At 42.8% G+C, this 14,285-nt stretch overlaps 1 protein-coding gene across 4 annotated transcripts in view; it reads left to right on the top strand.

Moving 5' to 3' along the window:
• Positions 1 to 14,285, top strand: part of Vps13d (vacuolar protein sorting 13 homolog D) — a 223,505-nt gene that overhangs the window by 97,894 nt on the left and 111,326 nt on the right. For all 4 annotated transcript variants that reach the window (XM_029475921.1, XM_029475919.1, XM_029475918.1 and 1 more), the window contains 8 exons: positions 1,542 to 1,677; positions 3,001 to 3,048; positions 5,492 to 5,642; positions 5,775 to 5,985; positions 9,615 to 9,862; positions 10,753 to 10,944; positions 11,239 to 11,365; positions 12,613 to 12,755. In XM_029475921.1, coding sequence (XP_029331781.1) covers positions 1,542 to 1,677; positions 3,001 to 3,048; positions 5,492 to 5,642; positions 5,775 to 5,985; positions 9,615 to 9,862; positions 10,753 to 10,944; positions 11,239 to 11,365; positions 12,613 to 12,755 — 1,256 coding nt within the window. The remainder of the gene's footprint in view (positions 1 to 1,541; positions 1,678 to 3,000; positions 3,049 to 5,491; positions 5,643 to 5,774; positions 5,986 to 9,614; positions 9,863 to 10,752; positions 10,945 to 11,238; positions 11,366 to 12,612; positions 12,756 to 14,285) is intronic.

Here is a 14,285-nt window from a genome sequence, read left to right as displayed (position 1 = left end):
CACCAGCCCCTTTTTTTTTTTTTTTTTTAAAGATTTATTTACCCATTTTCTTGATGTGTGAGAAGATAACTAAGTATTTCAGAGTTTGGACAAAAGCTAGATACATACTAACACTCAGCTCCATTAAACCCTGTCCAGGTTTCTATGTAGGTGACCTAGCCTGAAAGCTGCCGAAGTGGATGATGTACAGTTCTCAAGCTTGATGATTTCAGTCTTAACATACATTTATGCCACAAACTTTCTGTAAGCAGATAGGCCCAGGATGCAGAGCTAGGAAAAGTAAAGAACAAATTTGAAGCAGTGTAAGATTACCTCTTCAAGGGGTACTGCTGACCCAGTCACTCCTGGCGCAGCCAGCTAGAGGACTTGGCACAAATACAGATGAAGGCTTTAATTCCATTTCCTGAAAGATAATAGAATGTCCAATAAGGTATTATCTCACTATTTGCAAGTATTTTTAAATGGAAAGGCTATCTAGGGTGTAAATAGGTGAAGGCTTAGTGTTTGAGCCTTGGACTGATTCAGGGAAGCTGAAGTGAAAGAGGCTGGCTTCAGGCCTGAGCTCATATGCAAACCTCCCTCACAACAAAGCCTTTCTTCCTCTTGTTCCACCTGCACGGGTTAGTCCTGACTGGTGAGGGTTTTGAATATATGGGTCTGGGTCTCTGGCAGTCTTTTGGGGGTGGGGGTAAAATCTCTATGCTGGACATATTTTCAGGGTGCCCTGTGCTTCAGGAAGCTCTTGTTAATAGTATCTTTCAATAAGCCCTGCCTCTTGCATCAGAGAGGCCTTGGTGTCATTTCCATCTTAGTTTCCATGTAACCCACTGTACTGCTTGAACTCATCAAAATAAATGCATTTTTTGGCATTTTCCCCTTGGCATACTGTACCCTATGCTGCCCTCCTCCCTTCCTGTCAGACTCAAGTTCAGTTCCCCATTTCAGCTTCAGCCTTCTGGCTTGAATTAGGCAAAATCTAAAATAGAATTAAACGTGCAATTTCCTCCTATTCCTTCTGTTCTGCCCACTGCCTTCTGCTCCAGTTTCAGCTGAGCACTTGTACTCTGAACTCCAAGGGCTCTGTCTCCCAGGCTTGTCTGTGGTTGTGTAGGGCCTGAGCCAAAAAGCTGGATGTGTTCCTTAGAGGAGTAGAATTTTCAACAAAGGAACTAGAAAGACAAAGCTTACGTACCCCAAGAGCGTGGTTACGTGATTCAGTGGCCAGGACACTCTGACCGTTCCATTCAACTGATTTCCACTGACATTATTTCATGAAGATTAGGTAGGTGCTGCTGGGAACCCTCTGGCAAGCATACAGATTTTCATGGTTTATGAGAAGAGGGCAGATGCCCCTTGCTCCAGGCCTTCTGCAACTCACCAGTAGCCGTCAGCATAAAAGCCAGTTAAACTGTCTTTTTGACTTCTCTCACCAGGTAATGCTCAGAAGGCTTAACTGGCTTTATAAAATACAATCAGGTTGCAGTCTCTGCTCCTAATTTCCTGTCTTTTTGAGACTGGACCTTTTCTGTTCCTCTTGACAGACATACTCATGACCTGCGTATCCATCAGCTGCAAGTTCGAGTGAATGGCTGGGAGCAAGTGAGCCCAGTGTCTGTGGACAAGGTCGGGACCTTCTTCCGATATGCAGCACCAGACAAAAATTCCTCTTCCTCTACGGTGAGTGGCTGCTGTTTGGTGTCATGCACACTCTGCCAGGCCAGGCTGTCATACAGTGAAGCTTGCAATAACCTTGCTCTGTTGAAGTGCTTTGCTTCCCTGTGTCTAAGAAGAAAAACATCAGAGTCTTGTCTTAGGAGTGAGTGTTAGGAATCAATATGAAGATCAGCCAGCTAATGGTTGACATCAGTAGAAAACGAGGTGGGAATTTAGCAGCAATATGTTGTTTCATGTAGGTAGATATCTTTCTTCTCTGTTCATAGTCTGGGAAACTTCCCTCAGTGTCTATGGGGGATGGGTTTCAAGGCTTCACCTGCCCCACCCCAGACCCAAATCGTTGGTGCTCAAGTCTTTATTTTTTTATGGCATAGTGTTTGCACGCAGTCTATGCGTATCTTCCAGTAAACTTCAAGTGATCTAGAGATCACCCACAAAAGTACTGTGGAAAGCAGTTGCTAATACTGTATTATTTATAAGCTAGAGATGAGGAGAGAGTTTGTATGTGTGACCATAGTAGGCCTGACCACACATCAAATGGTCTGGGCCTGGTTGAGTTTGAGGATGTGAGCCCTGTGTATATAGAGGGCCAACTGTCTTGGCTGTTCTTTATGTATAATTAAGCTTTACCATTTGCATGCATCTTCATATTATATTGCTCTTCCATGTCCTTTTAGCTCTCTGTTTCTAAATCCTATGTAGCATTGCTATTTATTGTCTAATCACACTTAAGTTCACCTGTTTCTCCCTGGCCTTTCAACCTGGGGCAGGGGGCAGGGGGAAGGGGAGGGATGTAGGCAGCTTCCCCAGCTGCTGGTATAGGCAGACACCAGTGTTCTGGTGATGCAAGCACCTTAAGTGCTCCTGTGCCATATTGATGTTTTGTTAGGCAGGTGACCTACTTTTGAGCATCAGTGATGAAGCAAACACTGTAGAGACACTACAGCTTTGCTCATGAGATATACTTTTGGAGAACTCCTTTCCACTAGTGTTTATTTTCACTGTCTCTCTATGGTACTCCACTTATCTTCATTGGGAGAAAAACATTATTTTCTGCCTAAATTCATATCAAGCAGTGAAAGGACCAGCTCTTCCTACACATACTTAGCCATTACATTGATGGGTCCTGGAGAAACACAGCCATCGGATGATAGTAGACTGAATATCATTTTCTCCCTACTGCTCAAGACATGGTATATTGTCTTTAGTGATACTGTACCTGAAAGCCGTTTTAAACACCACTCTTTCAAGGCATTTACATTGTCACTGCTATTGTGTGTCTGTGTCACTGCTATTGAAGCTCTGAATTTTGTAACTCTCTCATAGATCGGCAGTCCAAGCAGCAGAACAAACATCATACATCCCCAGGTTTATGTGAGTATGACTTTCCTGTTGTCATCATTATACTTACTGAGTGTGTACACTGTACTGAGGCTGTACACAGGTGTGTGTTTCTTCATGGTCAAAGGACTCTGTGGCCCATGTGTGACTGACACTTAAACTACCCTTTCCTGTTAGTGTCTTCCTGAGTTAGTGCACATAGCTGAGGATTTTTGCATCTCCAGGGCTTCCTTTCCTTCTCAGCCGAATTATCAGTTTCTCCTGGTTCAGTTGTGTATTTCATATGCTTGGTCCCAAGGCCTTGTAAGAAAAATACAAGAGCAGTTAGATTATGCCCCACTGGTGCTTGAAACATCGTTGCAAGGTGACATGAATATAGTCCAGGCATTATTTTCCTACTTTTTGTGCCTAAGGATCACAGACACTGAAGTAGGAGGTGGATCTGAAAGCTATAGTGTATGATTCTTTGGAGCTAGGCTAGTGGAGGATTGAGCTTTGATGGTGATTTCTGACTAGTATGTGTTCCTGAAAAACCATTCCAGAAAGGGGGCTCAGAGAATCTAAGTTCGGTTTGCAGCACCATGTCAGGCAGCTCGTAGTTGCCTGTGACTTCAGCGTCTTCTTCTGGCCTCCACAGACACCTTCTCACTCATGGCATCACTCACACAGACATATACCGATCCACATAAATAAAAATAATAGTATAAAAAAACCAAAAATACTCCAGAAAAGATGGTTGAATTTTGACTTGGACTCCCCAGCACTTTGGTTTGGACGCAAAGCACTTTGTTTTATAGCTTAGTAAGCCAGTTCTCTTATAGTTCACTTTAATAACAATAAAGTCGGCAGGATGAAGGACTTGGTTATGCTTTCATCTGTTTCTGTGGCAAAGAAGCATCTAAAAGTAGTGCTTTTAGACCCTCTGTGGTGCACAACACATGGAATTCATTCTTAAATACATGTTTCTGTATGGTAGCTGTACAAAGACTGTGTTAAATGTGAGTGAACATTTAGAACTTCACATAGCAACTGTAACCCAGCAGCAATGACAAACCCCTTCCCTCAGTTCTATTATGTGTCTGAAGCCGGCAACCTGTTTTTTAAAGGTTGTACGTTTGTAATCTCAGTACTGAGGAGATAGAGTCAGGAGTTCAAGGTTATCCTCATCTTCACAGTGAGTTAAAAGTCAGCCCTGGCTACATGACGAACCAAACATGAAACCAACCATTATGATGGAGCACAGCCTTGAGGGCGGTGACGAGGAAAGCTTATTTCTAGCTCTCTCCATGTTAGGTACATGGGTCGTCAAGGATAGTTGAGCCACACTGAGAGTTAATGAAGTCATTTGTTCCTGAGGAATATCTCCTAAACAGACAAGGCTTTCCTAAACTCTGTGCTTTGCACAGACAGACATGAACCTCTGCAGACATTTTCTTTTTTCCTGTGTGTGTCTGGGCAGCACTCAACCCATTGCTAGTGTTGAAGGAATGCTTTCTCAGTCTTAATTAGGAAGGAAGATGCCACATGGGGGAAAGCAGTTAGTGCCTTGCAAGGTTCTACTTCTTTTTTTGATTTCCTCGGGAGATTTGAAAACAAGTTGTCCTATAGTTTCTTTATTAGGCCTGGTGGTGTGTTTTTGTTTTTACCACATCACAGGAAATATGGAAAGTTGAATAAATCATTTAACTATTGAAGTTCTTTGTAATATGTCTGTAGGCCTCGAGATAGCCCTTCCTCCCTTCCTTTCTTTGTAGAATTAAGGAGTAAATCCAAAGCCTCCTGTATGCTATGTAGATAACTCTCCCACTAAGCTGTATCTCCATCCCCACATGTTCTTTTGGGACATACTCTATGGTATTATATCTGAGTAGAATACTTTATAGATGTTTTTAGAGTAGGCTCCTTAAAAAATGATTTATTTTTAATTATTTGATGTGTGTGTTTGCCTGCATGTATGTAAATGTGCCAGGTGTCTATCTTTTGTTACTGAGGAGGCCAAAAGAATGCAAACCCCTAGAACTGGAGTTACAGATGGTTGTGAGCTGCCATGTGGGTGCCTGGAATTAAACCCAGGTCCTCTGGAAGAGTGGCCAGTGAACTTAACTATTGAGACATCCCTCTAGTCCTGGCTCTTTCCTTTTGTTGTTGTTGTTTTGAGGCAGGGTCTCACGATAGAGCTCTGGCTGTTCTGGTACTCACTGACTGGCCCCGAACAGATATCTGTCTGCCTTTACCTCCTGAGTGCTGGGATTAAAGGCATGGGCCACCATGCCCAGCAGTCCTGACTCTTTTAAGAGTATTCACGTTTAACAGTATTTATGGCCTGCTCGCTTACTTTAGAGCTGAAAACTGACTTGGTGTGGATAATAATTTACTGACGAGCAATAGTGGCAGCAATACTCTTGACTTCCATACTCTAGTGGAATTTACATGCTGTGTGTTTTTCCAGATGCAATTTTCTTTCTCTTTTTCACAGTTCTCTTCGCTTCCACCTGTGCGGGTGGTATTTGCAGTCACAATGGAAGGCAGTGCTCGGAAAGTAATCACTGTTCGGTCAGCCCTCATTGTGAAGAACAGACTTGAGACACCAATGGAACTACGGTTGGACAGTCCTTCTGCCCCTGACAGTAAGTCAGGATGGTGCTGTTATTGTGACTCTTTGTCCCATTTGCATAGTGTGTCTTGCCTCTGTCCTCAGATTAATGAGTCCTGGGGTGGGGACCATCTCCTGCAAGTGCTAACACTTATTTCTGTGGCAGAGCCGGTGGTGCTTCCCGCCATCATGCCAGGGGACTCGTTTGCTGTGCCTCTACACCTCACTTCTTGGCGGCTGCAGGCCCGACCCAAAGGAATGGGTGTGTTTTTCTGTAAGGTTCCCATTCACTGGACCAATGTAGTGAAGACAGCAGAGGTCAGCAGCAGCAAGCGGGAGTGCCACTCAATGGACACAGAGAAAAGCCGGTTCTTCAGGTATGTTGCTGCTGGGATGGATGCCTGGGTGTTGACTTTTCCCCTTCAGGGTCTGTGCAGACCCATAGCAAGACCTCTGTTTGTTTCAAACTCCGAATTCTCCTTCTTTAAGATCTTGAGTTAAAGTTTGTAGAAGGAAGAATCCACAAAGGCCGTACGTAGCCACTTGAGATGAGGCTTCCCTCCTGTACATCGATCTGCATGAAGAGAGCACATATGGGGAAGGAAAGAATAAACCGAAACCCACCCAGCTCCTAGGTCTAAACTGGGTAGCCAAATCCTGGGGCTGAGGTTTCTCCTAAGGAATAATTTTAAAGTATCCTAGGTAAAAATTCAGATTCACACACTTTCTTGAGCATGATGAAAAATTGCCTCACCACTTAAACCTGTATTTCCCTGTGTAGCTTGTGACGGAATCTTCCAGGGCAGTGTTTAAGAGATCCTGGATGGCTGCCTTCCGGCTCTCAGAGACTTAAGCCTCCAAGCCCTACTCAGACCTGCTTTACTTTTCTTTTCTATTTATTTATTTATTTATTTATTTATTTATTTATTTATTTATTTATTTATTTTTATTATATGTAAGTACACTGTAGCTGTCTTCAGACACACCAGAAGAGACACACACACAGATCTCATTACAGATGGTTGTGAGCCACCATGTGGTTGCTGGGATTTGAACTTCAGACCTTCGGAAGAGCAGTCGGGTGCTCTTACCCACTGAGCCATCTCACCAGCCCCTGCTTTACTTTTCATAGAGTGAAACTGGGCTTTGTTTTTCTGTTGAAGAAAAGCTAATTCCACTTTTATGCGCCAAATTTAAAGCAAGCTTTATTAAATATTAAATACTGACCTAAAGATGGGCTTTGTTCAGGATCATTCCCTGGAATTTCCCAGCTGAGAATGACCGTGAGCCGTTAGCTACAGGGATTTTTAAGGACAAACCTATAAGCCACCGTACTTTCACATGAGGCTTTGTTCTTCTCCAAGAAATTCAACTCCCAGAATTCTAGGACGTTACCTGGTTTGGGCAGGTAGGGCTTACAGGTTAATTTTGGGCATTAGACCAAAATTAGACTAGCTTGTTTTATTTGGCATATGCACAATGAATGCCTTGACCAGTAATTCCAGATTGTATATTATTTTCAAGTATGTGTGGAACATTCTTCAAGAGAGGCCATTTTTGGGGGCCATAAAATCAATAAATCAATAAATACTTAAAAATTGAAATCATAAGAATATATATCCTGACCATAATAGAATTGAATTAAATCATCAGCAAGATGCCTAGATAACCTTAAGATATTTGGGAATCAAACAATGTACTTCTAAATAATTTTTGAGCCAAAGAAGAAATTACAAAGGAAATTAGAAAATATTTTGAGTTGAACAACAATAATAAAACAGTAATAATACAGACGTCAAAAAAATGGAGAATACTGTAAAAGCAGTTCCTATGGGAAAGCTAGTTTTTAATGTTCTAAGAGAAAATACAAGTATATGTAAAATGACCCATTTAGCCTTGAAGCTCATAAAAGAATGAAAGAAAGCCAGTAAAAGCCAGGCACAGAGACACAAATCTGTAAGCAGCTGAGACAGCGAGGCTGGAGGGTCAACAGTTCAGTGCCATCCTCAGCTCTGTTGTGAGCTTGAGGCTGGCTTTGGGCTACCTGAGATTCTGTCTTACCCAGAACTAAACACACCCACACGCACACACACACACACACACACACACACACACACACACAGAGACAGAGAGACAAAATAAACAAATAGAAAAAGGGAATAAGTTAATATCAAAATTGGATTTTATAATGATTCTTCTTAAGTTACATAACTTTCTAGCAAGACTGTCCAGGGGAGAAAAAAAAGAAAAAAAATTACCAATAAAATAAAAGTGATGTTAAACTGGGCATGGTGGCTCAGACCTGTAATTTTTTTTTCTCCCTAAGACAGGGTTTCTCTGTGTAGCCCTGGCTGTCCTGGAACTCACTCTGTAGACCAGGCTGGTCTCAAACTCAGAAATCCTCCTGCATCTGCCTCCCAAGTGCTGGGATTAAAGGCATGCACCACCACTGCCTGGGCAGACCTGTAATCTTAATACTCCTGATGATGCAGGTGAATTTTGAGTTAGGAGCTTGTTTGCGCTACATAGCTACTTTCAAAAATAAAAATAAAAAAAATAAAAAAAATGGAGATAGACTAACCATCCACTTCCCTACTACTCCCTCACTCCAAACAAATGAAGTATTACTGCCCATCCAACAGATGTGAAAAGGATTGCAAAGAAAGGAATGTGCTTTTATGCATTTGTGCTTAGTACTGACAGATCTACTTGGGATTAGATAACCTGTCGGGCCTTGACCCTGAAGAAGACTGCATCTCCCTTTCTCGGTAGCCATTGATTGCCTACAGCTCTTCACCTAGGCATGGGGCCTCACTCGAGTTTTCCCATACACACTGGCATGTCACTTGTCATTTTCTAGATTTTGTTTAAGCATGAATTCCTCTTATTGAGAGGGAATGAAGTCCAATTAGATGGGTTTTGGATTCCCTCAGGATATAAGTGCCACTAGTGTACCTTTAGGAGAATTTTGACATTTTGGTCATGTTGTGGTTTACAGCTGTTTCAAGTTAACAATTAAGGAAGAGAGACACACTAAAGATGTTTGAAAAAGTTATTGGGAACCATACTATTTTGCTTACTTAAAACTACATATAGTATGTGAGTGTGTGATACGAGGAGTGATAATGCTTCCCCCAAGAACCATAGCTATTTAATAACAGCAACAACAAAAACACCAGTGCTAGGCACAGAAAACCTCCAAAACAACATAGACTACTGCTGTGGCTCCTGTTTGCCTTGCAGAAAATGAAGGTTAGTCCCTACTGTTGATAACACCAGACACTTGGTTCAGATCCAGGACTTGGAAGAATAGGACAGGAAGTGACCTAGAAACCTCCTCTGTGAGGATTGCACCTCCTCATACCCGAGTTATGAAGGCTGCCAAAGGAGAAAAGTAATCAAAGTTCTATTTAGGTGTAAAGCTACAAACCAACATGGCCGAAATGTCAAAATGTCAGGGTAACATGAACACAGGCATCTGTTTAGTTTAAACGTATGAAATAAGTACAAGTACAGTATGGTGAGTTCTAGTACACCCTTGCCTATAAATGTGTAGGGAGACTAAAAGGAGAAATAGATGAATGAACACAGAATCATAGTTGGTGAAATAATAATAATATCAAAGATTTCAGTCATGCTATCAACTGTTAATCCTGAGATTGCTAGAGAAAAAGCCCCAACACACAGTAGTATATATACCATGTGACCCCATTTGTATGTAGTTGCTGAGCAAACGTGTCTGATAAAAGGGATTGCTTGAATGGCTGGGAGAACACACCTGTTGGAAGGTTAGTGAGGGCACGTTGGGAGTAGTCTTTAACTTGTTTTGAGTGATGGTTACACGTGAGCATGTAACGACTAAAGCCCATTAAACCCCAGTATTTATAACCTCTTCATTTTACTGTGAACTACATCTCAGTAGATGAGTTTTTTCATTATTTAGCTCAGGAGAAATATTGTAGCTTTTAATTCAGGCTGATAGTTTTCATGTGGTTTGTCTTTACAGGTTTTGTGTAGCCATAAAGAAGGAGAACTATCCAGATTACATGCCCTCAAACATATTCTCTGACAGTGCAAAACAGATTTTCAGACAGCCTGGGCATACTATATACCTCCTACCAACAGTGGTCATCTGCAACTTGCTGCCTTGCGAGCTTGACTTCTATGTAAAAGGAATGCCAATTAATGGGACCCTGAAACCTGGCAAAGAAGCAGCCCTCCCCACGGCTGATACGTCTCAGAACATTGAACTGGGTAAAACTGCCTTAGCATCATTTGTAGTAACCCTATTAAAAATACCAGGAAATATTTGTGAGCATTCTAAGCCTCTTGTAGAAATCAAGTTGCATGCAGTATCTCAGCGAACCAACTCAGAGCCAAGGACTTAGCTAGGAAGCAATCAACAGCATGTTCTTTCTTAGGTGTGAGTATAGGGAGTGGTTCCATCTTTTCACACTCTGCATATTTCTAGCTGTAGAGTGGGAAGAAGCAAATGTTTGTATGCACTCAGGTCTTCAGAAAAAAAAAGCAGGCTCTTGACCTGTGCCCTCATGTAATCCTTACAGCACCACTTATTTGCCTGTTTTATTGATGCAGAGATGAAGCTTGCAATATTTATTACATTGAGTAATGTTCCTTTGTAAGGGACAGGATAGAGACTAGCCAAGCAGACATGAGTGAGCATAACATTATCGGGGCCCTCAAGCAACTCTAGGATTAGAATAGTACACTTAAGATTACTTAAGGGTTTAAATCACATCTTCATCACTGGACATGAACCTCAGCACTCAGGAGACAGAGGCAGGCAGATGTCTGAGTTCAAGACCAGCCTGGGCTATAGAGCAAGTTCCAGGACATCCAGAACCACAGAGAGAGAGAGAGAGAGAGAGAAATGCTGTTTCAAAAAATAAATGATACAAAGAAAACCACATATGTTCACCATGCTGTACAAAGTTCTGAATTTGACTAGTGGACTTTAGGTTGCTTCATATTTGTTCTTATCCAACAAGATGAAAGTGACCTTGAGGTTTCTACCTTGTAGGTCCTTAGTGATTTCTCTAAAAGGACTCCAGTTTACTTCTGTACAGGCTATTTTTGACAAATTTAAGTTCATGTTCAGAAAAGCCAATGTCTTGTACCTTTAGGGGTATCACTGGAAAACTTTCCACTCTGTAAAGAATTGCTCATCCCACCTGGGACGCAGAACTACATGGTCAGAATGCGACTCTATGACATCAACCGGCGGCAGCTCAACCTCACCATCCGCATTGCTTGTCGTGCAGAAGGATCCTTAAAGATCTTCATTTCCGCACCATATTGGCTAATCAACAAGACAGGTACACACTGAAACCATTCAAGTAGACCTTTGACATGGGAATTTGGATACCTTTGCTCAGCTGACTAACTGGAGCCATTGCAGACAGATTACTCCAGCTGTCTGATATACTCAGTCTTCCCTACTATGTTTGACCATTGTCAAGCTGCTCGTTAGGTGTTCTTCAAACAGTGGGCTGGAACCACTAATAAACTCCCTTCTACTGCTTCCTCATGGTGATTTCCCCTTTAGCTGTTTGCATGTTTCATGGGTAGACTGGGTGGGAATGATATAAACTTTTCCCTCCTTTCTAAAGGGTTACCACTGATCTTCAGACAGGACAATGCAAAGACGGATGCTGCAGGCCAGTTTGAGGAGCATGAGTTGGCACGGAGCCTGAGCCCTCTCCTGTTCTGCTATGCTGACAAAGAACAGCCAAACCTGTAAGTGTGGCTACGTTCGGGAAGGGCAGTGAGCTAGCAGGTGTCGGAGATCAGCAAGGCCAGAATCTGCCTGTTTAAGCAGAACTGTCCTGGAGCCCACAGGCCTGGCTTGGCAGCAGTGGAGTCCTAACTTAATAGGATTTAAAAAATAAAAAAGCCTAAGTTATATGTTATTTGATACGGGGAATAAACCATTTGTGAGTTTGTAATGAAAGGTAGTTCTGTTTTATTGAAGTAGTACTCTTTTTTTGTAACTGTGCCATGGAAGAGGAACTGGGCATTCCCGTCTCTTCCTGCCATCTCCTTTCTGCTAAAAGCTCTGTGCCCTGGAGAGGAGTGGCATTAGGGAGGAGACAGTCTGTCCTTGATGAAGTCTTCAGCCCATGAATCTAGCTGAGGCTGTTTATGGGAGGTTTGCAAATCCCAAATGTGCTGTGGCACCATCTCAAAATTCATGGGAGTCTGCGGGTGGGGATAGCACTTGTGAGGTTAAGTGAGGTGTCTCTTTAAGGCATGTAGGGACATTAATTTACTTTTGTTGGTTTTGGCATTCTGTTTTCCTCAGGAGTTTATAGCCCCAGTCTAAAGATAATGGGGGTTGCAGGGGGCTGTCCCATATCTCTGAACAGTATCTGTAGAGTACTGCTGAGTCCTCCCATGAAGGTCCCCAGTGTACTCCAATGGACGCAGATGTTTGTACCATAGCCAGCCTAAGTCAAGAGAAGGCTGTGGTTAGTCAGAGTTGTGGCTATTGGAGGAGACACAACCAGACACGTGAAACATCCAGGAGTCTCTTTCCTCAGAGGCACAGAGATGGTGTTACCTGCCTAAGGCCACATTGTTTGTCTATGGCAGCACTGGAGCATGTTCTGGTGGTATTTCCCAGTTCTGTGATGAGACCCCAGCTCCCTCATCAGTGCTCTATCATTTTGATCATGCTGGTTCCTGGAAAGACACCCCCAGCCACCTCAATTTACAGAGTCTTTGGATTTTAAGGAACAAGATTATAGCATGTGGCTGGCTTATGGAGAGTATATTGGCATTTTCTCCCAAAATGCTTAGCTGCAGTTCTTGTCACACTGCTGTGCTGTGGCTACTTCTGGAGTTAATGGTCTTGCTGTGCTTGAGGTTCACAGGAAGTAAGGTTGAAAGTCAGTGTGAGAGACCTGATTGGGTGGCAGCCACAGTGTTTCCTTGTTCATAGTCTGTTGTGGAGGTATCCATGTTTGCGCTTCTTCCCACCACAGCTGTACTATGAGAATTGGAAGAGGGATTCATCCAGAAGGCATGCCTGGCTGGTGTCAGGGCTTCTCCCTGGATGGTGGGAGTGGTGTCCGAGCTTTGAAAGTTATCCAGCAAGGAAATCGCCCAGGTCTCATCTATAACATCGGTGAGTTATGTTTGGGGCTCAGGGAGGATTGGAACCATTGGCTAAATACCCCAGTCCTCCATAAGTGAATCAGCTATGCATGTTGGCCTGGCAAGAAGTGCAGGTTTTCTGATTTGACTATGGTCATATAGCTCTTCTCTGAAGGCTAGATTGATATCTACATAGAATGTTCTCTGAAACACCCCCCTCCCCACCGGGGAATAATAAAAACACTTAAAACGCTTCCATCCTCTGACTGTTTGCATACATTAATTCAAACTTAGAAACTCTGAGCGGGTCAGGATTCACGTGGGACTGAAGTAGAGAGTTTGAGTGACAGTCCAGAAGCAGAAAAGACTAGAAGTAGGACATTGGTGTGCGAATTTGAGGCAGGAAATACAGCAAAACGTACTCAGGGATGTCATCATCAGAAGGCCCCAGCTTGCCTGTCTTCCTGTTTGTGGCAAGGAGAATTCTGTACCCATGTCCCCCAGAGCCACATGAGGACCCGTGAAACATTTCCTTAAGGTCCAGGCTCAGTTGGATTTAAGTATTCCCCGGGTTTAATACGTTAGCAATGTGTCAAATTGTAGTAAATCATTCCAGGGACTTCACAGCCTGGTCCTGTAGAGTTTTCTGTGGTTCTGGGAGTGCACAGTAAGTAGCACAAGCTACATGCAGCACCTGAGTGCTCGTTCCTGAAAAGGGTGGTTATGTAACCAAAGAAGGCAGCAGCTTTTCATTTTAGTCAACTTTTTTTTTTTTTAAGATTTATTTTATTTGTGTGGGTGTTTTGCATGCTTTATAGCATGTGTTCCATGTGCAAATGTTATGCACGAGGAGGCCAGAAGAAGCTGTAGGATTCTCTAGAACACTGCAAATTTGGTTGATGTCGGTCTCAACTGTTTTGTAGGATGAAGAACTATGATGGTCCAGTTTGTTCTGAATCCTACAGAAAATGGGGTAGTTTAATCTTTAGGGTTTTAAAATTTTAATTTATTCATTCATTTGTTTGTTTATTTTGTGTGTGTGTGTGAGTGTGTGTGCACGCACACACACACATGCATTAGAACACAGTTTGCTAGAGTTTGGCTCTTTCCTTTTATCATGTGGGGCTTGGGAATTGATGCCAGGTTGTCAGTCGTGGAGGCAATCACTGATAGCTGCTGAGCCATCTTGGCTGCTCTACTTGAAGATTCTTGAGAGAGGAATTATCCAGGTGTAGTTTCCTTTTCAGATTGCCTAGCTTGGTTTATATTCATGTTCCCATTCAAGCTGCCTCCTTGCCATGGACATAAACATCCTAAAAAGAAGCCAGCTTTATTTGAGCTGAAAAGAGTATTCATCTCACATTTGTCTATTCTACCCCTTAAGTAGGCAAGGCTGCCTCATGATGGGCTTGGCTTTCTGCTGGCTGTCTTGCCCTTAATTTATTTTCCAAAGCAGGGTACCCAGATTAGCTGGAAGCTATATTCGGGACAGATTTGGGAAGAGAAAGCAATGAAGGTTACTCTTTTAGCACAGCTCCTGCTAAGAGAGCAAGTGGGGCAT

This window comes from Mus caroli, chromosome 4 (assembly GCF_900094665.2).
Source record: "Mus caroli chromosome 4, CAROLI_EIJ_v1.1, whole genome shotgun sequence".
In the NCBI taxonomy this organism is placed as follows: Eukaryota; Metazoa; Chordata; class Mammalia; order Rodentia; family Muridae; genus Mus; species Mus caroli.
Note: the sequence above shows the minus strand (reverse complement) of the source record. Positions and strands in the feature narration are given on the sequence as shown.